Source organism: Lycium barbarum, chromosome 8 (genome assembly GCF_019175385.1).
Source record: "Lycium barbarum isolate Lr01 chromosome 8, ASM1917538v2, whole genome shotgun sequence".
NCBI lineage: Eukaryota > Viridiplantae > Streptophyta > Magnoliopsida > Solanales > Solanaceae > Lycium > Lycium barbarum.
Genome location: NC_083344.1, coordinates 91,272,486 through 91,297,774, shown reverse-complemented (window position 1 = coordinate 91,297,774; position 25,289 = coordinate 91,272,486). Strand labels below are relative to the sequence as shown.

The following is a 25,289-nucleotide window of genomic DNA, read 5'->3' as shown; positions in this document are numbered from 1 at the left end:
GGTGTTCGGATGAATACCCTCAATGGGCTGTAGATCCGCCTCTGTACAAAACATGGCCTCCACAAGACATAAAAAAAGGAAGAATTTGTTTGTACTATCAAAAAAAAAATGGGAGCTATTTTTTGCTTTGAGAGTCGACATCTCCTTGTTTATGGTAGGTGATAGTTGTTAGGCATTTGTAAATGCTTCAGAAGTTAGCTTATTGCTTTAACCTCTGACTTTTGTACATCTTTTGTTGATGCAATAAAGGGTCACGCCTCCTTAATGCGTAAATTATATCTAAAAAAATATTTTTATATCGTGACCGTTGCTCATGAAAAAAATCAAATGCCGTGAACTGTCAGTTTGTTTGGCTGTTGAAAATTAAAAATCAAATAACGCTTAATATGTTCCTTAGAAGTACGTTTATACTAATTTGAAAATTTCTAAAACAATGTACCCCATTATATTTTATTTAACAGTTTAAATACTAGACCATTTCGGTCCAAAAAGAAAAAAAAAAAAAGGATTCATGTTCGACCCTTCACCTACCGTATCCGCAGGCCAACACGAAACACTTTGTTAAACGTTTCTAAACATCAATTAATGAAAAAATAAATGGTACTGTGCTGGCGACACATTTCTTTTGTTATATAAAGACAACTTGTTTTTGCTGTTATGTAACAGCTCTAAGCTTAAGGGAGAAGTAAAGAAAAAAATGAATAGGCAAAGCAGTTTTCCTCTTCACTTCATAATCTTCTTTTTCTTGTTGACATTGTTAGTGTTGCCACAGCGTTCTGCTTCATCTCATATTAGAAGGCTACTTCTTAGCCATGAATCAGAGCACTATGCAGTGATATTTGATGCTGGAAGTACAGGTAGTAGAGTACATGTCTTTCGTTTTGACCATAACTTGGATCTACTTCCCATTGGCAATGACATCGAATACTTCCTCGCGGTGCGTCTCCTTTCTCTTATTATATAGCTATGAATTATATTAGCTACTATTATAGTTATCTTTTACGTAACCTAGTGTAAAATTAAAGTCTATATAATTATATTTGAGTTTTTGTCAAACTCTATTTGTTTGAGTTGTTTGTGAAGATTTTAAAATTTAATTTTTCAAATATTTCAAAAACACAAACCTTGAGAAGAATGCCATAGCAATGGCGTAGCTAGGTTTGCGCAAGGGTTGGATTGAATGCCCTTCACTGAAAAGTTGCATTTTGCACATATGACAAGAAATTTATTTTTTGGTTATATATGAACAGTTGAAAACCGCTTAATATAATGACAAAATTTTAGTACTAATTGCGGCAAAGGGATTCAAAACTAGTTTAGATCGTAGATTAAGATCCTAAGTAATGTTGAATTTTTGAATCCGCAACTATTCCAGTTTTGCATGTTTCAAGTTCAACTCTTTCTCTCTTTATAAAAACTTCAAAGATCCTAAGTAATGTTGAATTTTTGAATCCGCAACTATTCCAGTTTTGCATGTTTCAAGTTCAACTCTTTCTCTCTTTATAAAAACTTCAAGTTGGGATCTTGCAATTAAGGATCAGCCTATTTCCCCATTCTTAAGAGTAACTTTTAGCAGTTGTATACATGAGATTGATTGTCAAACTCCTTCTTCTTTAATCAAAGGTTTCACGGAATGAAAAACTTCTTAATAAGAAGTATGGCGAAGATAGATTATTCTCACACGTAAGCCCGAACATGAGGTTATAAATAATAATTATTATAGTCCTTTCCGATCCCTTTTAAGAAAAAGAAATGGATTGAGAATATGGTTAATTTATTCTGACTCACCTACCTATAAGCTGTAGTGATCCTACGGGCCAAATTTCTATGATTATCTAATTTTGTTATTTTCTCTACCTGACTTGTCCTCGTAAATGCTAATTTGTCCCATACGTTGCGTATAAGGTGGGAGAATAATATTTCCAAAGAAACAAAATTGCGAGCTTGATTACTTTAACTAGTAAGATGGAAGTGCTTTCGTAAATCCTGAGTTACTACTACCAACAAGTTTTCCAAGAAGATGTATTGTACGTTAATGGAAAATATATAAGAGGCTTTTATACATGTTTTTTGGATCCGCATTAATAGTAGTTTGCGCCAGTTTGGCCAAGCAGCCAAAAGCAACGTATTTTGAGAAGTACTTAGAGCCTGTTTGGATGGGCTTATGCCTATAAGCTGCAAACAGCTTATAAGCTAAAAAAAATAAGTTGGGGTAGTCTAACTTATTTTTTTTAGCTTATAAACTGTTTTCAGCTTATAAGCTGCTTTAGATAATCTAAGTCAAATGGGTCTAATTATTTTTTTGAGCTTATTTTAAGCACAAAATGACTTTAAGCTGACCAGCCAAACACTCAAAAAAACTAAAAACAGCTTATAAGCAACTTATATGCAACTTATAAGTCAATCCAAACGGGCTCTTAATAGAAGTATTTCATGAAAAAGTCTTTTTGGAGAGTAGCAATTTGTGTTTGGCTAATCATTTGAAAAGTGCTTTTATTAGTAATTTGTGTGTAGTCAATACTTTTAAAAAGTTATTTTAAGTATTAAATTACGAAAAAGGACATCATGTTATGATATAGAAAATATGAACTGCGGAAGTAGCTGGATGGTTATGAAAGGCATATTTACTTCTGTATAGACAGCCCATACATCATATGGTTGATGGTTCTACTGAGATTATTAGCAATTAAATGTGTAAGATCTCTCATAGCCGTGACCTTTTTTATTTTTTATATATGTTGAGTTGAGGGTTGAAGGTTTCCTCAATAGTTACAGATATTGTTAAAAAAGAAACATTAAAAAATTAAAAAGAAACCATGATTGATTGGACTTTGCTCAATATAATGATGATAGCTTCCACATTGCGCGCTAATTGGCCTATTAAAAATGCGTCTATATCATATTATTTGAAGCTAAGGTCACAGAGTCACAATTGTTTACCCCGAATTTCGGTAACAATTAGATTTGTAAGTGAGGTATAAGATATGTGAATGAACTTTATTCTATTTGATTGGTATGAAATGTCTATGGATTGTTTGTAGTATTATGTATATATATGCGTTAGTGCTGTGAGAATGTGTATAGTGATTGGTCATTTATGCCAAATATATATATTAAGTAATATATTGAATGGATAAGTAAAACTAAGGAAGAACACCACAAAAATCCGGACCAAAAAACTGTCAAAAATCGACGGACAAAAAACCGACTCCCTGCGTCGTTTTACATTTCTAATTTTTTTTAATTATTTTAATTAGAAAACCGACGGACGACATCGGTTTTTTTGGCAGAATTTTGAAAATATATATCCGAAAAAAAAAAAAAACCGACGTCCCACATCGGTTTTATTAAAAAAAAAATTAATATAAAAGCGACGGATGACGTAGGTTTTATTTTTAAAAATATTTTAAATAATATGCAATTCAATTTGTTTTTAAAAAAAATAATAAACAATTTTTTTTTTAGGAAACCGACCGACAGGGTCGGTTTCCTTTTTTTTGAATTTTTTTTTGGGTCAAATCTGGTCAAACGTGCGGGAAAAACCGACGGACAGGGTCGATTTTTCTTTAAAAACATTCCAGATGGGTTTTCATACCCATTTCTTCTCCTCTTCCCAGTTAAACTCCCATTCCCCTCAAACCCTAGCTACCCGCCGCCCCCCTCCCCTCCGCCCAGCCCCGCCGCCCAGCGCAGCCGCCTGCGCAGCCCGTCCCCACCAACCCCAGACCCGTTTTTAAGTTAATTAATTGAGGTTAGTTTCTCTTAAATTAGGGCTTTTAAAATTCTTTCAATTTTAGTTTTATTTGTAGATTTTAGGCCTAATACTAATCTATTTAGCTTTGTTAAACATCATTTGTAATGTTATTAATGTTGAATTTGTGAAAAAAATGTAAACTTTATTTGACTAGTTTAGTTGTCATTTTTTTTTTTTGGCTTGGGATTGTGCTATATTTCATGTTCTTTGTCAATGTATTTGTGTTAGCTTAGTTAGCATTCTTTGTAATATTATTGTTGTTGAATGTGTGCAAAAATGTATACTTTAATTATTTGACTAGTTTTTTTTTTTTTTTTGGATTGTGCTTTTTGTTAGAATTCCATAAGTTATTAGAATTGTTATTGATCATTCCAAATTAGAATTGGTTGAGATTGTGCTTTTCAAAGTTAGAATTGTTAAGTTATAGTATTTCTATAACCTCAATACTAAAATGGAGATTTTATTTCTCTAGATTTACTTTTCAATTTTTAGAATTGGTTGGAATTGTGCTTTTCAAAGTTAGAATTATTAAGTTATAATATTTCTATAACCTCAAAACTAAAATGTAGACTTTATTTGACTAGATTTACTTTTCAATTTTTAGAATTAAAGTTAGAATCCATAAGTTATTAAAGTTAGAATTGTTTTTGAGAATTCAAAGTTAGAATTGGTTGGGATTGTGCTTTTCAAAATTATATTAAAGTTAGAATTTATAAATTATTAAAGTTAGAATTGTTATTGAGAATTCAAAGTTAGAAGTGGTTGGATTGTGTTTTCTTAAGTTATATTTTAAGTTAGAATTCTTAAGTTATAATATATTTCTATAACCTCAATAATTTGTGGGTATATTTTTGTAGATGGATCGTATGTGGATGTATAATATGAATAATAGTATTTGAAACCGGAAGCGGTTAGGGTTCATTTATATAGTCGTGGGTTTAAGCAGAAATATTATGTTTGGACTGATCATGGGGAAACTGATAGGGTCAATGGTATATTTTACAATATGGTTGTCGGTGAAAGTAGTGTGTCGCAGGAATATAGTCATGTCCAATATGATAGAGTTAATGATGCTTTTGGCGTACAGTCTAGTTTTGAACCTGGGCAAAATTTTGAGGAACCTCCTAATGAAAAAGCAATGCGCTTCTATCAAGATTTAGAAGAGGCTAGTCGTCCACTTTAGGTATGGAGTCAGCATTCTAAGTTGTCTGTTGCAGTTAGAATGATTAACATCAAATCAGATTGGACTGTTGCTGAAGCTGCTATGGACTCAATGATTAAGCTTGTAGGGGAACTAGTTTGTCCGGAATTCGACATACCTAAGAGTTACTATGAAGCAAAGAGATTGTGTTAAAACTAGTTAATGGTACTTTTGGTTGGACATTTAAATATTTCTAAACTTTGAAGGTCTATTTAGATCGTATTTAATGTGTTTAGATAGTGTTTGATGTGTTTTATTATTACTTAGGGTGATTTTATGTGTTGTAGCTCTTTTAAAATTGATTTGGAGCATTTTAATGCTAGTTTTGAGCTGCTTTTGGTACTGGTTTCTGTGCAGGTGTGGCTGCAGAAAATGCAGGAATTGAATGCAGGAAATTTTCCAGAAAACCGCCGTAGTCCGTCGGTTTTCTGGAAATTAATTTTGGAAATTTTCCAGAAAACCGACGGAAACTCGACTCAGTCCGTCGGTTTTCTGGAAAATAATTCTAAAATTTTATGAAAAAACCGACGCACTGTGTCGGTTTTGTATTTAAAATAAAAAATTTTAAATAAAAAACCGACGTCGTGCGTCAGTTTTTTTTTTTTTTTTTTAAATTATTGTATAAAACCCGACGGACCACGTAACCGACGCAGTCCGTCGGGAAAAACCGACGTGGTCCGTCGGTTTTCAAAAAGCGAGAGTATGTAAACCGACGGACCGTAAAGGGTCGGTTTCCCGTCGGTTTCATTGAAAAAACCGACGCAGTCCGTCGGTTTTTCCCCTTTTTTTAGTAGTGTTTAGAGAGAGCTTTAACAAGTTTGATGATTACAATATTGAGATCTGAAAAAAAAAAAAAAACTAACCCCAACGGACGCGTTGATTTTGGATCGGCATACCCGGACCAACGGACACGCTTTTCCTATCTCGGGTCAATTGCATCCGGTACGATACCCCGGTGTGAAGAAAAGACCGGACATGTTGGTGCTCATTTGGACTTACCCTCGGCTCCGGACTCACCGATCACAAATTGACCCGATTTTTACCGTATACAGATAGTCCCCACAATTTTCGGATTGTAGTTTTACCGAAGTAACGGGAAGTGGATAAGTCCCAAAACTTGTTTTTCCATAAGCTCGTTCTTATCTTCAAATTTGGCGGGAACAGTTATGTCACGTGTCTCGTCCTGAGTGGTCGACCTCGGGAACCGCCTTAACCCATGTCGCTTCAAATCACGTCCCATTAATTCTGCGACACGCGTAGGGCTGTTCAAAATCGAACCGCCACCGATAACCCAACCGTAAAATTGGCTTATTTGCTTATTGGTAGTGGGCTATCGGATTAGCGATTGGGGAATGGATTAAAATTTTGTAGTTAACGGCTTATCGGTGCGGGGGCAGATTACACAATTTTCTTATTGGGCAAACCGTTAACCCGTTAAGAATTTATCATATTTATATTTTTACCCCTAAACATATAAAATATGTATTGTAAACCTAAAACACTAAAATCTAAAGCTAAAGCACTAAAGTGAAAAGTCTGAACCATCAGTAATTATCTTCGGTAAACTCTTCCATTAACCATAAATTATTATTATTATTATTATTATTATTATTATTATTATTATTATTATTATTATTATTATTATTATTTTGTGTTGGAAGTTACTATTGCAATAATTGTAGTTCCAGAGAAAGGTGGTGAAGTGATCACCATCGGAAGGGTTGAGATTAAACTTGTGAATTCTTAACTGTTAAGTCCTGCCCTGTGGCTATGGAGCTTAATTGACTTCCTAGTTGTTAAATTATGAATAAAACTTTTTTCTTTCAAGGCAAAAAAAAAGAGATAGTAGTTACGTAATTTAACCGGTACACCCCCCGATAACCGTCCGATAATTGCTAACTCGATACCGAACCAACCGATATCTTATCGGTTGGCTAGCGGATTAGTACTTTTAAAAACCGATAAACGATAAGCCAAACCGTTAAGCGTAGTTATCCGCTCAATCCGCCCGATAAGCAGCCCTAGACACGCGTCACCTCTCGATTGGTCGTTCTCTGTAACTGCTACAGTGGAACGTCTATATCAGGCCCAAAGCTGCTCATTTTTTCACTTTCATTTCTCATTCTCTACCTTTTACTTCTTACCTCTTCGTTAACTTCTTTGTTAGCTACTCATTTGTTAACTTCTTTTTCTCTGAATCTTCAAAGTTTCTTGCATCAAAGATCAAATTGAGTCTTCAATCCTTCTAATATCCTCTTTCATTGTTTTGTTCTTGTCTTGAAACTTTCATCTGTCTCTTCAAATCCTCAAATTTTCATACCCACTTTTTCACCTTTAAAATGTCAGCCAACACTGATTCTGCTTCCTAGGACGTTCCCTCGGTTTCTTCTCCGGGAGCCGAGCCTGTTTCAAAACCCAAAGGTAAGACATTCGTGGAACCGACTGCCCTGGACATAATACCATCCAGACCCAATTACAACCATGAATTTGACGTTGAGAAGCCATCTCTAATCGCGGATAGGGGTTTCGACGTAAGGCGATACCCTTCGTCTATTACAGAGGATCTCCTCCCTCGGGTCCGGGTCGATTGTGGATGGGATAAGCATCCGGTGCAAGTGTTCACTCCCGGGCCAGACGAGTGCATTACTTACTACAAAGAAGGGTTCCTGTACATTTACATGTATCCGTTTACGCTCAAACTCGATCCTCCAATTGATCCGGTTATTCTCGAGATGTGCCAGATGTACAACGTGACCTTGGCCCAAATTGAGCCGATTATCTGGAGGATCGTGGCCTGCCTCCGCCTACTGGCCAATAATGCCAAAAAGGAACTCACGTTAGAACACTTCATCCGGTTGTATTCTCCGAGAATCTTCCGCGGGGAGGGGGGGGGGGGGGGTTGATAAAGGTCGCCAAATGAGGTCGGAACCCGATTCTTTCAAAACTCGACAAGGATAGAGATCGAGGATGGTTGGAACGTTATGTCCGGGTAAGGACCGTAGACATTATTCCGGCTGATCACATGCCCTTTCCGGAAAAGTGGAATAATAGACGTAAGTTTCTCATTTGTCTTCCCTCTATAGTTGTCTTTATTCTATACGTTGTCCAAATTTGCTCCTTTACACGCATATGTGAATTTTTTTTTATAGCTGAGGCATGGATACCTTCAGCTGTCCAGAACCTCCCCGAGTGGGTTGAGGCAATCATTATCCAACACCCTCATGGTGAACGGACATGGGCGGACCTGTCCCGTGGCCAGTGGGTTGCCCAAAATCATGGTAATCTTCCCTTTGATTCAGTACTTATTGCGTCCTCCCATTTTGCTTTTTCTTTCTATAACTCTCTTGGTATTCAGGCTTGCCCAAGGGCTCGATGGAGCCAAGACCCGAACCAACGGCTGAGCCTGCCACACTGGCTTCTGAATTTGATACGGCAGGGGCATCCCGGCTCATTGCTGCAGCCGGAAAGAGACAGAGAAAGCCCTCGGCCAAAGGGCAGAAAAAGAAGAGGCCGAGAAGTGAAGTTCAGACCCTGAGGGATGAATTCGAGTCCGATATTATTATTCGCAGGGTTGGTGCGGGCCCCTTCGCCGCCTCTGTTCCGTAGGAAGAAACTACCATTCCGCCCTTGTCTACAGCTGAGGAAGGAACTTCCATCCCGACCCCGAACATAGGTAGGGAGAAAGATGTTCTTTTTCCGATTCCTCTAAGGTCCATTGAATTCATTGACATTTCAGGTGATGCTTCGCCCGAAGAGGCACCCTTGGTGAAGAGGCCTAGAAGATCTGGCCCGTCTTAGGATACCGAGGCTGATCAAAGGGCAGAATCAGCTCCAGACAACGAGGCTATAATGGTTACTAGCCCACTGCCCGGTGGTGACCGAGCTACTACATCTGAGGCACTCGCATCTACCGAGGCTGCTGGAACCGTTCTGATTTCTCCTACTCCTGCATCGAGGTCCGATAACCTGGACGACATGTTCTTGAATATCCCTCTTGCAACCGGGGAAGCTGCTGGGTTTGAACGCCTTCCTATTCCGCGAGCCACGAGGACGGCTAGCCGATCCACTGAAACGGGTGCAAGGGACTCCCTTGTAGGTATTTTCTCGGCCCTCAGGGTAGAACCCAAAAGGACGAGGTAGACTGTGATCATCGTCCCCGAGGATTGCAGCTTCTTATCCCGGCCTGTCGGGGTAGCAAGTTATCCAAGGCCTCTTATTTTGGATTCGGATAAGAGGAAAATGGCCGGGGTTCCTTGGCAGTGCCTTATAAATGAAGGCATGTATGCAGGCAACAGGGTAAACTTTACTCTCATCTTTCCATAATATTGATGTGAGATTTTCAACTCTTGTTTATTCAATTTATTAACTCGATTTGCTTCTTCTTCTGCAGAGTGTTGTGCTCGTTAATGAGGGCTTTGTCTGTGCCCAACACGAGGTTGACGATTTAAAGGGTCAGCTGGATGCCCGGGGTCGAGAAACGGAGAAGTTCCAACTCTTCCTACAGGAGAAAGAGGATCAGCTGAGCCGGGCTTAAAGCGGCAAAGGCCGAAAATCTTCCTTAAAGGCTAAGTTGGCCGATATGATTGAAAAGAACCGGCTCCTTGAGGCGGATAATGTCGGTCTTAACCGAGACAATGCCAATTTTGCTACGAGGCTTGGTGAACTCGAGGCCACTATTTTCCAACTTCGAAGTGAACTTGACTAGGTCAAGGCTGATGCCGTGAGGATGGCATAAAGGCATCAGTAGCTTGAATCCGAGAGCGCCAATGACAAGGAGAAACTGAGGGTGGCCGAGGAGAAAGCCGAGAATCGAGCTCGGATCAGTGATGAGCTTAAGAGCAAACTCGAGGAGGCTACTGAGGCCAATGATGTGCTTTAGGCTGAGCTTGAATCGGCTAATCAAATTCGAATAGCTCTTCTTGAAGTAAGATCCGAACTAGAGGCTAAATTGAAAAAAACCGAGGCCGACCTAGAAGTGTCTCTTAAAGACATGAAGACTGCCGAGGCTCGTTCTACGATTCTAATCGAGTATGAGCGGTGGAAATCTCGGAGGGTTACCCTTGAACAGGTTGAAAAAGGGTTAGGGGACCTCCAGGACCAGATACTCGAGGCCAAAGAAGTCGAGGAGAGGGCCAAGAAATCCCTTGATGCTGATTCTGAAGATTCAGAGCAAACTGTTTCTGAGAACTCCGATTCTAACCATACCGGGTAGATCAGGGCCTGTACGAGCCTTTATTTTGCTTTTGTTTTTGACTTGTGTGAAAAGTGTAAGTGTAAAGACTTAGTTTGTATATGAAATACATATTTCCCTTTTGGCTGTTGTTTTCTTCATTCTCTTATTCGAATGTACGTTATGACATTTGCCTTAATCGTTTGTCCCGTAAGGAATAATCAAAGGTTCGGAGCTACCTCTTTTGTCTGAATTGCGGCTGTCTTAACTCATTGAGTATTGGCTTTTATTTCGTTGGGTATGTTGTTGACCGAGGATTTTATCGAATGGTTTGCCCGAGGGGCTTTATTTATGCTTCGTGAATTCAGACGTCCCTGAATCACGTTGGCCATTTTGGGTCGAGGTTTTTAAATTGTTTGAAACTTTTCCAGCCTTTTACATATAATAAATTAGGTTCGGATACCTGAATCCCTACCTTTGTCAAGTTTTTAAACGACAATTCCCACTCGAGGGTGTTACAAGATTTTGGGCTCGGTTCATTTCGACCTTGCTGCCTTCGCCAAATTTTGATAATAATTCCCGATATAGGGTATTTAATACAAAGACGTGTCTGAGAGGTATGCTTTCATAACGCTTTTTTATATAGCCAGTGTTTGTACGTACATAAAATGAGGATTTCATCCGTTTCCTTCTGTTTTTGCCGTAGCAAATACTAACTGGACACGATTCGTTTTTTATCGTTTGGTCCTTAGATCGAAACCTAACACTGAAGGTCCGGGTTTACACAAAAATAAGAGACATAAAATTTCGAAGACCTTTCTGGGATATCACTTAATAGTGTTTCTTCATCTGCTTTGGTGAGTTGAACTCATTCTACCTTTCTGGGATAGGTCTCGATGTGGGTATGATAGTCCCCTAGTGTTTATCCGAGCAGCATGATCGGGTAAGCACTATTAAGTCCCCACTCAAGGGGCAAACTCTTCTTTTCTGGCTACTTTGCCTTGTTTTCATAAAGTAACACGTTGTACTTGTTGCCTCGTTAAAAATCTTGTCGGAAAACCCACTTCGGGACAAAACCATACTAAGGAAAAGAGTGCAACACGTGTTTTCAGACCTAACTCCATTCCCCCGGGGCTTATTTCGGTACCACTTCTGCAAAAAAGGATAGGTTAATAAAAGATGATCACAAGTGATAGGCATCCATACCTTAGCATGCATGCCATAACAATAGTATTTCTTCAAATGAGCCACATTCCAGTTATTGCGCAACCGTTGTCCGTCCATGGATTCCAGTTGGTACGATCCTTTGCCCATTACTCCGGTTATCTTGTACGACCCTTCCCAGTTCTGACCCAACTTCCCGTCATTGGGATTCTTGGTATTCAAAGTAACTTTCCGAAGTACCAAGTCCCCAACTCACCTTCGGCAGCACTTCCCTCCATCTATGTTTAGATGTTTTAAGTCTTTTCCTTAGATTTTGAATTATTGTTTTGTTTGTGGATTCCGCTTGTCCGTTTGCACTCGGGTGATACGGAGTCAATACTATCTTCTTAATCTTCAACCCGTTGAGGAAAGTACTGACCTTGCTGCTAATGAACTGAGGGCCGTTATCACAAGTTATTTCGGTCGGGATGCCGAAACGACAGATAATATGGTCCCATATGAAGTAAATAACCTCCTTTTCTCTAATATTTTCGAAGGCCTGCGCTTCAACCCATTTTGAGAAGTCGTCAGTCATAAATAGAATGAAACGAGCCCTACCTGGTGCCCATGGCAGAGGACCGACGATGTCCATTCCCCACTTCATGAACGGCTAAGGTGATATCACCGGGTGCAGCAACTCCCCGGATTGATGACTCATCGGGGCATGCCTTTGACACCCGTCGCATGTCCGGGCAAAATTTTTCGCATCCTTCTCTATTCGGTTCCAGTAGTAACCGGCTCTGATAATTTTTCGAACCAAGGCTTCCGCACCGGAGTGATTATCGCAGGTACCCTCGTGGACCTCTCTCATCACATAATCTATTTCTTCAAGACCTAAACACTTGGCCAGAGGTCTAAAGAAAGACCGTCGATACAATTGGTCGTCTATTAAGCAGAACCGATCTGCTTTGGTTCGAAGTGATTGTTATTCTTTTGGGTCGCTTAGGAGCTTTCCATCTTGCAAGTAGTCGATGTATCTGTTGTGCCAATCCCAAGTTAGACCCATTGTGTTTATCTCGGCTTGCCCGTTTTCTACCGCCGAATTCATCAATTGCACTACGGTACTAGAGTTGATTTCCTTCGCTTCGATTGAAGAGCCCAAATTGGCCAATGCATCGGCTTCGTTATTCTGCTCCCTGGGTACATGTTGCATGGTCTATTCTTTAAACCGGTGTAGTGTCACCTGAGTTTTCTCCAAGTATCTTTGCATTCGCTCATCCTTGACCTCGAAGACGCCATTCACCTGGTTCACGATCAAGAGAGAGTCGCATTTTGCTTCGATTATTTCGGCTCCCAAACTCCGAGCCAATTCCAAACCTGCAATCATAGCCCCATACTCGGCTTCATTGTTAGTCAATTTTATAGTTCTAATCGATTGTCTAATGGCATCACCGGCGGGAGTCTTAAGAACAATGCCCAACCCGAAACCTTTCAGGTTCGAAACCCATCTGTGTGTAGAGAACAGATACCCGAAGCCTTTCCCGAGGTTAGCAAAAGTTCTTTCTCGACCTCGGGAATCATAGCGGGGGTAAAGTCTGGCACAAAATCGGCTAAGATTTGAGATTTAATAGTTGTTCTAAGCTTATACTCGATATCATATCCGCCAATCTCTACGACCCATTTGGTCAATCTACCTGATAACTCCAATTTATGCATGACATTTTTTAGTGGGTAAGTAGTTACTACACATATCGGATGACATTGAAAGTAAGGTTTTAGCTTTCTTGACGCACTTACCAGTGCCAAGGCCACCTTTTCGAGGTGTGGATAAAGTCTCCGCATCCCCTAAAGTCCTACTCACATATTATTTTGGGAATTACGTACTTGCTTCTTCTCGGACCAAAACACCGCTTACTGCTACCTCAGACACGGCAAGGTATAGAAACAAATACTCGTCTCCTTTCGGTGTGAGCAGCAAGGGCGGGCTCGATAAATACCTTTTTAATTCCTGCAAAGCCTTTTGACATTCCGGTGTCCAGACGAAGTCATTCTTCTTTCTCAGTAGTGAGAAGAAATGGTGACTTTTATCCGAAGACCTCAAAATGAAACGGCTCAGTGCTGCTATCCTTCCGGTGAGCCTCTGTACAGCCTTGACGTTGTTCACCACCTCAATATCCTCAATGGCTTTGATCTTGTCCGGGTTAATTTCAGTTCTCCGATTCGATACCATGAAGCCCAAAGATTTGCTGGATCGGACACTGAAGGCACATTTCTCCGGGTTAAGCTTCATGTTGTGTTTACGAAGTACATCAAAGGTATCCTGCAAATGTTTTAAATGGTCCTCTGTTTCCAGGGACTTGACTAGCATGTCATCAATATAAACTTCCATTGTTTTCCCTATCTGTTCTTCGAACATTCCATTAACTAGGTGTTGGTAAGTTACTCCGGCATTTTTTAACCCGAATGGCATGACATTATAACAGTGAGTCCCGTATCGGGCAATAAAAGAGGTTTTCTCTTGGTCCTCCGGGTGCATCCGGATTTGATTACACCCAGAGTAAGCATCAAGAAAACTTAACATCTCATGCCCAGCCGTTGAATCGATCATTCGATCGATATGAGGCATCGGGAACGAATCTTTCGGGCATGCTTTGTTCAGATCCTTACAGTCAACACACATTCCATATTTATTACCTTTCTTTGGCACCACTACTACATTATCTAGCCAGTCTGGATATCTTACCTCCCGGATAGAGCCTATTTTTAAAAGCTTTGTTACCTCATCTTTTATGAAGGCATGTTTTGGCTCAGCCATTGGTCTCCTTTTCTGCTTCACCGGGGGGAATTTCCTATCGAGGCTAAGCTTATGAGTCGTGACTTCTGGTGGTACACCTGTCTTGTCTATATGGGACCATGCAAAACAATCGGCATTAGCTTGAAGAAATTTAATTAACTTGTTCCTAAGCTCCGAGGTTAACCTCATGCCCAGGTATACCTTTCTATCTGGTAGATGTTCGAACAAGATGACTTGTTCTAGCTCCTCCACGGTAGATTTGGTTGCATCCAAGTCATCCGGTAATACAAACGATCTAGGCACGCCGAAATCATCCTCTTCACCAGCCGGGTCCGATCTCTTCTGCTCCGCTTTCGAATCTGTATTCTTTAATTGCTATTTGGTGTCCTTGTCTCCGATTGACTCATCATCTTTTTTATTCAGCTTTTTTGGAAAAAGGGGTACTTCCTCGACCGTGAACATTTCCCTTACTGCGGGCTGTTCGCCTCGGATAGTTTTTATCCCTTCCGGAGTCGAGAACTTCAGCAACTGGTGTAGTATTGATGTTATCGCTCTCATGCTATAAATCCACGGTATGCCGAGCAAAGCATTATACTTCATATCTCCCTCGATGACGTAGAATACCGTCTGCTATTGTAATATCCCGTAAATCCAAGTTAGGTGTCATTGTGAAATAATTGGGGTTTAGATGTCATTTTAACGTTTTGGATCCCTTTGGGATGGATAATGGTGTTAAATAATCTTTTCGGGGTCAAATGAGATAAGGAAGTTCCTTAGAAATCTTTACATTCGTCATGTTTGAGACAGTTTCCAGTTATGTCCAGTTTTCGGGTATTTGCGTTTGACATTTGGAAAAACTCAAAACATATAAGTTGTAGGGAATTAAAATAAATTTTCAAAAATATATTATGCAGCCCAAACAGACGTGTGAGTAAAACTTTATGACCGATTTACTGAAGCTGTGTAAAATGGAAATTCCGATTCTTGTAGGATTAGGTTTTAAAGCCCAAGCCTTTATAATAACCTATAAATACAGCACAAAAATATCCAAGGAGAGGGTTTTTCCACCAGAGCCATATATCATCTCTCTAAGGTGAGTTTTTACTCAAATCCCTAAGTTAATTACCTTAACTAATCACTAGGTTAACATCAAATCATTATATGAAATCAATAGATTGTGGAAACTTCATTCAAGGTCAAATATGGGATGAAGCTTTGGAATTTCTTCAAAAAGGTAACACCCTCATACTTTTATGGATATATGGAATTATTATTATGTTTTAGACATGGAATAGTTGGTAGAATCATGAAATAGGATTGGTTTAGATGCACTTTATTAAAAATAAAACCCTAGTATTTTTGCTGTAGAATTTCCTCCGAGCAGCCATATTAAATTGACGTTTCCGGCTTATCTAACCATTGGATCGAACCCAAATTTTAACTGAGTGGTCCCAACATATAGGTCTTAAATATGAACAGTAAAGATCGGATTTCGAGGTCTGTAGCTATGCGTTTCCAGCTATGAACAGTAGTTGCTAATTCGGTGAATATCTGTAGTTTATTGGTCATACAAACCTCAATTAGATGTAGAATGATTCTTTGAAGCATGGAGCTTACGTTTGGAATATTTTAACGGGATTTAAGATATGTCTCTTTTAAAAATCATTTTTGACTATAAAGGTGATTTGTATGTCTCTCTTTTGAAAACTTATTCTGAATGAAAATCACTTTTTGAAACTATTGTTGGAAGTATAAATTTTATTCAAGATTCTTTAATGAATGAAAGGAAAAGTAATCTTTTCATGTTTCTTGAACTCTAATTCATGTCTAAATGGTGGTTAATGTGTGTGAGGGGACAAACCCACATTAAACCTAGATTGTAACAAACCCTATATATGTATAAGATATTATGAATGTTTTCCTCTATGAGAGATGCTTAATAATGATGGTTAAGAGTTGGTAATTACATTCTCATTGATGAATTGGGACATGGAAATCTTTTGTAAAGAAGTTATACGTTTTCAAAACATTGATTGGAATGACTTATTCTTTCGATATGGCGTAATGAACTTTAATGTTATTGATGGTGTGACTACTTTGAGACAAATTGTGAATCGGCTTCTATGCCATGGACTTTGGTGTTGTGTTTGCCTTGCTATTCGGGAGGAAGAGTAGCCACTATGGATCCTAGTGTATTAATTGCCTTGCCATTCGGGGGGAAGAGTGGCCACTTCCGGGTTCGCTACCTGGGGTATATTAATTGCCTTGCTATTTGGGAGGAAGAGTAGCCACCGTGAATCCATATTCCGATGTATTGGGCAGTGTGCCTTGCTATTCGGGAGGAAGAGTAGCCACCGTGAATCCATATTCCGGTGTATTGCTTTGTGTTGTTGATATTGAGTTGGGCCTATACGGGCGATTGTGATATCCATCTTTATTATGGAACTGGTATTTATGCCTGATCGATTTAAAGCATAATTGAAACTGGGATTTTGAAATGGCTTTATAAACTGTTTAACAAATGATATTAAGAATCATAAAGTGGAATGACAGTTTTTATACTAACTTGTCAGAACTGATTTCTTTATGTATTATTATATTTTATTTTTATATTACTTGTTGTCTCCGAGGCACTCACTGAGTACGAAAGTACTCAATCATACCATTGTTGTTTTTTATGGTATGTTAGGTAACGGAGAAGAGCAAGTTCGTGATACCCTCGACGCTTAGGAGAACTTGCTGCTGTTGTTGATTTGGTGAGCCCACATACTTGTTCATGGGACACTTCCTGTTTCATTTATTATTCTAGATTTCCGGGCTGCGTCCCGAAGTTAGATGATTGTTGTGTCTCTTAGAAGCTCCATAGATAGTTGTCAGAATTGTGGGTAGATTGTCAAAGTCTCGTATGATCAATGGGTGTTTGCCACGTTTATGACTATTTACTTATAATAAACTTCCGCTGATTTTATTCCTTAATTGTGATCGTCATATATGCAGTTACTTATAACTTAGTTTAATTTAATAAGGAAAGATTATTAAAAAGGAACTTGATGTTACATTTATTTTATAAACTGTTGGAGGCGAGTATTGAACCTGGCGGGTTCAAGTGTTGTTATTGTGTCGTTTAGGTTCTTCCGATGTTGTTCATGACGTCGGATGCCGGTTACGTCCAGGGTGGGTTTTGGGGCGTAACAGTTGTATGGTTCCGTCAATGTTAACCGGCAAAGAAATTTCACTCTTCGTGGGTTCGCTTGCCATATTAAACCCGCTGAGTACTCGGGCTACCGGTACAATTTGGTCAAGTAGCCTCAGCTGTTCTACCACTCTCCACCGGATGATGTTGGCCAAACTACCTGGGTCAATCAAAATACGTTTAACTTGTGATTTGAAGATAAGGATAGAAATTACCAATGCATCATTGTGCGGTTGAATGATTCCTTCTGCATCCTCGTTACTGAAGGAGATGGAACCCTCGGGTACATAGTCCCGGTTGCGCTTCTTTCGTACAATTGAAACCTTTGTTCGTTTGATCACCGGCCCTCGTGGAGCATCCGTTCCCCCAATTATCATATTGATTACATGTTGAGGATCCACCGGCTGGGCTTGCTTATGACTCTCCCTTTCTTTGTAGTGGTTTTTGGCTCATTCACTCAGGAATTATCGAAGGTGGCCATTCTTCAATAAACGAGCCACCTCCTCTCTTAATTGACGACAATCTTCAGTCCTGTGCCCATGGGTCTCATGATACTCACACACCACGTTTGGGTCCCGTTGACTCGAGTCTGACCTCGATGGCCTTGGACATCTAGCCTCCGTGATATGGTCAATAGCTGAGACGAGGTCTGAGGTGTTGATGTTGAAGTTGTATTCTGATATCCTCGGTACGTCTTTGTTGCTAGCCGAACTCCCGGCATCACTTCTAAATGATAGGCCTCGCTGTTTGACGGGCGTTTGGCCTGTTTATCGCCCCTACCCGAGAAGTGACTGGGGCCGACCCTCGATGTTTCCGACCTGAAGCTCGATTTTTTCCAATAAGAGTATGGCCAGTACCTTTCCCTCGATGGTCGCATCTCCGGCTCATAATTTTTTCTCGATCTCTCAGAGCTTTTGCTCATATTTATAGGTCCTGGGGGAAGTTCGAGCTGGTCATCCTCTACCCGAATCTTTGATTCGTATCTGTTATGAACATCTTCCCAGGTTACAGCCTCATACTACAACAAGTTTTCCTTCAGTTTGAACGAAGCAGTCGAGCTCCGAGGGTTAAGCCATTTGGTGAAAGCTTGTGCAGCCCATTCTTTCGGAACCGGAAGGAGCTCCATCTATTCCCTTTGGAAGCGGTTCACAAATTCTCGTAACAACTCATCGTCCCTTTGGGCTATTCGGAAGATGTCCGCCTTCAGGGCTTGCACCTTTTTGGCCCTAGCATGGGCTTTGATGAACGCATCTGCCAGCATTTCGAATGAAGTGATGGAATGCTTGGGCAGATGGTCATACCAGGTCAACGCTCCTTTCGATAGTGTTTCCTCAAATATTTTCAACCACACAGACTCAATTTCATCCCCTTCGACATCATTGCCTTTTATGGCACAGGTATACGAAGTCACATGTTCCTGCAGGTTCGTTGTACCATCATATTTCGGGACATCCAGCATCTTGAACCTCTTTGGGATTAACTTCGGAGCCGCACTAGGAGGGAAAGGCCTTTGAATGTACCTCTTTGAATCCGGCCCTTTCAAAATCGGTGGAGCTCCCGGGATCTGATCCACCCGAGAGTTATACCTTTCCACCCTCTTCTCCGTTGAATTGACCCGTTTTGCCAAGGTCTCGAGCATCTTCAGAACTTCGGTAGACGAACCGGCTCTAGATCCATTACTTTCGACTATCCGTGCTTCGTCCCTCCTTGGTTTGGTGACCCCTTTTGACATTACCGGAGCTGTCTTATCGTTTTTGCTCTGAAGCTGAGCTATAACAATTCCCTGTTCAGCTATGGCGGTCCCTTGTTCCAGCAACATTTCAAATATTAAACGTAAGTTAATTTCATCCGGTGTATCCGGTGTTTTCCGGCCTTTAGCCCGGGACAAAGTAATTGAGTTATGAGTATTCAAAGGATCGGTGGCCGAAAAGGCGGCATTCTCCTGATTCACGGTATTCTGCCGGTTAAGGCCTTCTCTCGAGTCAACAGAGTTTGGGTCGATTGGATTTGCAGGTAGGTTTCGTAACCCACTGTTGTTCTCGTTTTCAGCCACAATCTTGTTGTTGTTCACATGACCGGAATGTCCGCTGCTTGCCATTTCGTCCGTATTTTGCTAAAATTAGCAGATTCTTCAATCAACGGGTAAAAGAAGGAAGAATCAAAGATTAAAAAATCACTATTATCCTATCCCCCCGGTGGGCGCCAAACTGTTTACCCCGAATTTCGGTAACAATTAGATTTGTAAGTGAGGTATAGGATATGTGGATAAACTTTAATCTATTTGGTTGGTATGAAATGTCTATAGATTTGTTTGTAGTATTATGTATATATATGCGTTAGTGCTGTGAGAATGTGCATAGTGATTGGTCATTTATGCCAAATATATATATTAAGTAATATATTGAATGGATAAGTAAAGCTAAGGAAGAACACCACAAAAATCCGGACCAATATCTTTTAGAGAGAGCTTTAATAAGTTTGATGATTATAATATCGAGATCTGAAAAAGAATCTAACCCCAAAAAAGGAAAAAAATGTCCTTTATTTATAGGTATGCCTTATGGGCCATGAATACAATACAAAGCGCTTATGAATAAAGGAATCCTAAAAAAGATAAGGTAGGACCGTGGCAACATCGCAACCAGTTAACCGGACCAACGGACACGTTTGATTTTGGATCGGCGTACCCGGACCAACGGACACGCTTTTCCTATCTCGGGTCAATTGCATCCGGTACGATACCCCGGTGTGAAGAAAAGACTGGACATGCTGGTGCTCATTTGGACTTACCCTCGACTCCGGACTCACCGGTCACAAATTGACCCGGTTTTTACCGTATAAAACAATATATATATATTAGTATACAATGTACTAAAGTAATTTTTTTCTTCTGTTGTAGTCTTGCACTTGTTAATGCTATCATTGCCGTTAGAAGCTGAAGGGGCCATCAGTCTATGATTCGAATTCAGGATTCACCCAAAAGACTTTTCAATTATCTATTTAAAGCTAAGCTTAATTTAGAGACAGAGTAATTAAAAGTTTGAAAAAATTTGAATATTTACTTCAAAACTTTAAGACTACAAGTAAAGCAATTCAAAGTTATTTTAAACAGTTTTCAATGTTTTTACGTGCTTGATTTGTAAACAGATTCTAAAGTTTACACAATATGATCTTATAAATGTGAGAATACACTTTTGAAAACTTGTCTGGTACCATGTGAAAGAGTCTGCATTTAAACAATAGGTGACAGTAATACGAGGCCTTAATTTATAAAATAATGTGCATATCTTATGCAACAGCTAGAGGTAAGACATTATAAAACTCAACAAAAAAGAGTTTGCTAATTTGAATCTGGATACCCTAGTCACCGACCTATTATATGGATAATAATTTATAGTAATACGATCATATTGCATTTTAGTCCTTTTTTTTTTTTTTTTTGATCAACCGAACACATTTTATTTCATTCTTCCAAACAAGCCAACCCCGCCATACAGCACCTTATGTTTATCCCAAAGCAAAAACAAAATATACCTAACCTGCACTCTTCTATTGTATAGTTTTTCTATCCACCCTCTATCTTTACACGTTTGTTTTCTACATAAGATATCAAAAATTTTGTATTTACACTCTTCCTTTACTTGTTTGCTGATAGTATGAGGCCTAGGGACTTGATGATTCCATAGCGCCTTGTTTCTTGCCATCCAAATCTTGTATATTGTCGCTACCAGTACTGTCCAAATGAATGCTCTGCTTACTTTGCCTTTAGCTCGTCTCGCCAGTCTGCCCCAGCTCCCTTTCAGGTCATTGTTGTTAACTCGAATTCCTAGCCACTGCAGTACCTCTTCCAGGCAAGCTTCTCCTCTCCACCATGGCCATTCATTTCCAGGCCCCCTTCTCCATTTATAGCCATTGCTTATTGTATATTTCCCTGCAGGACTAATCCACCCATTCCCACTGCATCCATTAGCAAACTTGTCCTTTATGTAGCACACCTTTTTCCAGTACCGACAGCTAGCTGTCTTGCGGGGCCTTGTATTGCCACCAGTCCTTTTAGCATATCTTTTTCAAGATTTGTGATTCTTATAGTTTTGAGCAGATAAATCCAGGTCTAAGTTCATATGCAAATTATCCTAAAGCTGGAGCACTTTCTCTAAAGCCTCTTTTGGACAAAGCTGAAGCTGTGGTTCCCAAAGATTTGCAGCCTGAAACACCCCTTAAACTTGGAGTGAGTAATTAAGCTCTATTTTATTAATATTTCTTTCAAATTTAGAAGCTTTTTGTTCCACTATCAGATAGAATTCTTAAATAACTTCTCTGTTTTTATTTTTCATTTTAATTTTTCACAATTAATTACATGAATAACTAATCTCTGAATATAAATACAGGCAACTGCTGGTTTGAGGTTATTAAAAGGTGATGCTGCTGTAAAAATATCGCAAGCGGTATATATCAGCTTCTTTTCCTTTTTTTATTTGTATATTTTAGAAAATAAATCTTGAGAAACATTGTCCTCCATTATTCTAATTCAGAATCTCTGTTTTTTTTTTTTTTTTTTTGTATTGTTAAGGTGAGAGATTTATTCAAGAATAAAACAACTCTTAATTACAAGGCAGAATGGGTTTCAGTTCTCAATGGTACCCAAGAAGGTTCATATTTTTGGGTAAGTCACACATCACGTGATTAATTGCTACTAACATCATGAAAATTTATAGTCTAAGGTAACAATGAGAATTTATTTCACTTAATTGATCTTAATCTAATTTTCACCGTTCTCCTTCCATCTTCGATAAAACAAGAAAAAAAACCTCACTCACCTAGCTAGGTTTGTAAACCAATATAAATATTCAATTAGGTGGCTCATTGGTGTGCAATATTATTAAACTTATAGGGTTTTTTTTTTTTTTTTTTTTTTTTTTTTTTTTTGTGGGATGCAGGTAGCTTTGAACTATTTATTAGGAAATTTGGGTAAAAGATATGCAAGAACAATAGCTACAATTGATCTAGGAGGTGGATCAGTGCAAATGACATATGCCATCTCAAAAGAAAGTGCTTTAAAGGCTCCCAAAGTACCAAATGAAGAGCCTTATGTCCTCAATAAATCTCTTTTGGGAACTAATTATAACATCTATGTTCACAGGTAACTCTAGTAATTAAATTGAATCTTACTTTTTTTCTTAAAGATAGTTTATTGTTTTTGCTTAATATGATTTGTTTGTGTTGATAAAATTAATCGTTGTGCAACAGCTATTTGAATTATGGTCAATTAGCAGCTCGAACTGAGATTTTCAAAGCTTCTGGAAACTCATCAAATAGTCCATGCATTTTGGGAGGCTATAATGGTAAGATTAGTGGTCTCTAATCCAATTTGAATTTACTTATTGTTCCTCTTCTTTTTACTGATTTCACGAAATATCCTTTTTAATTTCTTACAACTATCAAGTCCCTCCAGGTTTTGTAATTAGACAAACTTTCTTGAGTTAAAAGAATTTCGTAATTATTAAAAAAACATATATATGTTACAATACATACTATTAATTAAAGGTCATTTTTTACATGTTTTAAAAATACATGCAATGGACCAACTCATTTTTAGCTGTTAATTTAAGATCAAGGGGTTTTACTATCCCATTCAAAAGGTGAAGGGGATATTGTTTCTTAAAACCAAAAGCTAAAGGGGATTAAGTGAAATTTACTTAAGATGTAACCAAAAATAACTTCTAGCAAAAGGTAAGGGACGTCATTTTCACCCGGTGAAGATGTTTTCCTTGAAAAGTCTTTTATGACTATTAAATATTAAAAATATTTTCCTCATATAAAAGACAGCTAATTAAATCTTTTATTTCCTCAGCCGGAATTATTGGGTAATTGATATAAAACTATGATTTTTTTAAGGTTACTTCACTTACAATGGAGTGGCTTACAAAGCATCATCACCAAAACATGGTTCAAGCTTGAAGAAATGTAGGACATTAGCTAAAAAAGCATTGAAAATTAGGGCACCATGCAAGCACAAGAAGTGTACATTTGGTGGGGTTTGGAATGGTGGAGGTGGAGATGGATTCAAGAATCTCTATGCCTCTTCTTTCTTCTACGATTATGCTGTTATGGTAAGAAGATTTTACTTATGAAACTTGTTTTGTACAAAAAAAAATATTTTTTTAAAAAAGAAGTCATTCTTGACGACCAAAAACTAAGAATATTTTCCTTGAAAAATATTGTTTATTAAAAGGAGGAAAACGGCTTTCTCTTCGCTTATATTTTAAATTTTAGAGAGATAAAGTTTCTTAAGAAAATATTTTTCGTGAATTAATATTTTGTGAAAAATATGTGCCTTCACTCGAAACAGTCAAAGAAAGAAAATAGCAATAGTGACCTTACAACCTAAGCTTTTAGTTTTTAATTAAACTTTTTCCACCTCTTAGTTTTTATTTGATTAATTAAGAAATTAGTTGCTCTGATTTTGCTCCTCTCTGTACAAAAAGAAAGCATTTTCGACAAATTACATTTCCGGTATTTTCGTTTCTCCAATTACATGGTGAGATCCAATGTAGATCTAACTTTCGTTTCACTCGTGGAATCCGGGCGAGCCGTGGTGTACATGAATTTTCCAAAGAAAAAAAAAACATTTTTCCTTTTGATAGAGAGAAAATGTAATTTATATTAGGGAATTATCCAATATCCCATCCTTACCACGATTTTCGCTATTACTACACTACCACAAAAAGTGATTTAATTTCATTTATGGAATATCTTGCAGTACTTTTTTTCTTTTTCTTTTTTTAACTTAATTCTGCATTTGTACAGGTTGGTATTATTGACCCCAAAAAGCCCTCTGGAAGAGCTAAACCAATACAATACCTAAATGCAGCAAAGCTTGCCTGCAAGACCAACGTGAAAAACATAAAATCAGTATTTCCAAACATTGATGAGAGAAGCATACCTTTTATCTGCATGGACTTGATATATGAGTACACTTTGCTAGTTGATGGATTTGGTAAGTTCATTCTTGATTAATTATGAATCAGTAATTAATTTTGAATTAACAGTTGATGATATTCCTGAAATTGATATTCTTAAGTTGCATAAAATTTAACCTTTTATTCTTTTACCTAAAAAATTGACAGGCCTGCATCCCAAACAAGAGATCACAGTGATCCATGATGTTAAATACAAGAATTACATCGTTGGAGCTGCTTGGCCACTGGGTTGTGCCATCGATGTTGTTTCATCTTCCTCCTGATCGAACATTGTTATTTTTAATGTTATCAGTATTTAAGTGGTTATTATTAATGTCTTCTTAACCGTCTGCTTAACAAAATTCTCAGATTATTTCTTTCAATTTATAATTTGAGAAAATACTTAATTAATGGCCATCAAAACTAGAAAATCTATATACAGTAAAGAATACAAAAGAAAGTGTGTTCAATTAAGTCTCTTGCCGGAAAATAAAATTTGACCAAACAAGGCAAAAATAAGTTTTTAGTGAGGTATAAATTGTTGAATCCCCTTAACATAAGAGACAATGACAGTATAGTAGTAAAGTGGGTTCAAAAGTTATTTTTAACTCCCACATTCAAATCCTAGGTTCATTTTAGTATTTTGGAATCCCTTTGTATGAATGTCAGTGGGGAAGTGTAAATCAAATATATACACTTAATGCGTGTTTATATTACCAAAAACAATCATAAAAGATAATGATGGATACTGCAACAAACATATAATAGAATTAATTTATTTATTATAATATTATTTAACTTAAATTATAATTTATAATAAAGTATAACAATATAAAAATTATAATATACTCCTATATAATAAAAACGTATTACGCTAGAATTGACAATGGCAAGGGAAAAGTTACATATTGTGTAGGATTTATAAAGAAAGGAGAATGTTAATTGTTCATAATTGGACGAGGAGTTTTGTTTTTTGAAAACAAATTTGAGAGTGTAAATGAATTTTGCCCTTATGTATGTGTTGGAGTTGGGGTGTCACACATTCATTTTTCATATAGAAAATTGCAATTTTAAT

The 25,289-nt window shown here is 38.2% G+C and overlaps 1 protein-coding gene across 1 annotated transcript; it reads left to right on the top strand.

Moving 5' to 3' along the window:
• Window positions 1-303: 303 nt before the first annotated feature.
• Window positions 304-24,621, top strand: LOC132606297 (apyrase-like). Its single transcript, XM_060319741.1, has 9 exons — window positions 304-937; window positions 21,355-21,483; window positions 21,644-21,700; window positions 21,826-21,918; window positions 22,193-22,395; window positions 22,503-22,597; window positions 23,151-23,365; window positions 24,063-24,252; window positions 24,383-24,621. The coding sequence occupies exons 1-9, from the start codon at window positions 698-700 to the stop codon at window positions 24,496-24,498; spliced, it is 1,338 nt and encodes a 445-aa protein (XP_060175724.1). The 5' UTR covers window positions 304-697; the 3' UTR covers window positions 24,499-24,621.
• Window positions 24,622-25,289: the final 668 nt, after the last annotated feature.

Excerpts from the sequence above, each read along its gene's own strand:
- LOC132606297 (XM_060319741.1), top strand. The coding sequence starts at position 698 with ATGAATAGGCAAAGCAGTTTTCCTCTTCACTTCATAATCTTCTTTTTC. Across the intron at positions 21,484-21,643 it reads AAACACCCCTTAAACTTGGA|GCAACTGCTGGTTTGAGGTT; the intron begins GTGAGTAATTAA and ends ATATAAATACAG. Across the intron at positions 22,396-22,502 it reads TATAACATCTATGTTCACAG|CTATTTGAATTATGGTCAAT; the intron begins GTAACTCTAGTA and ends GTTGTGCAACAG.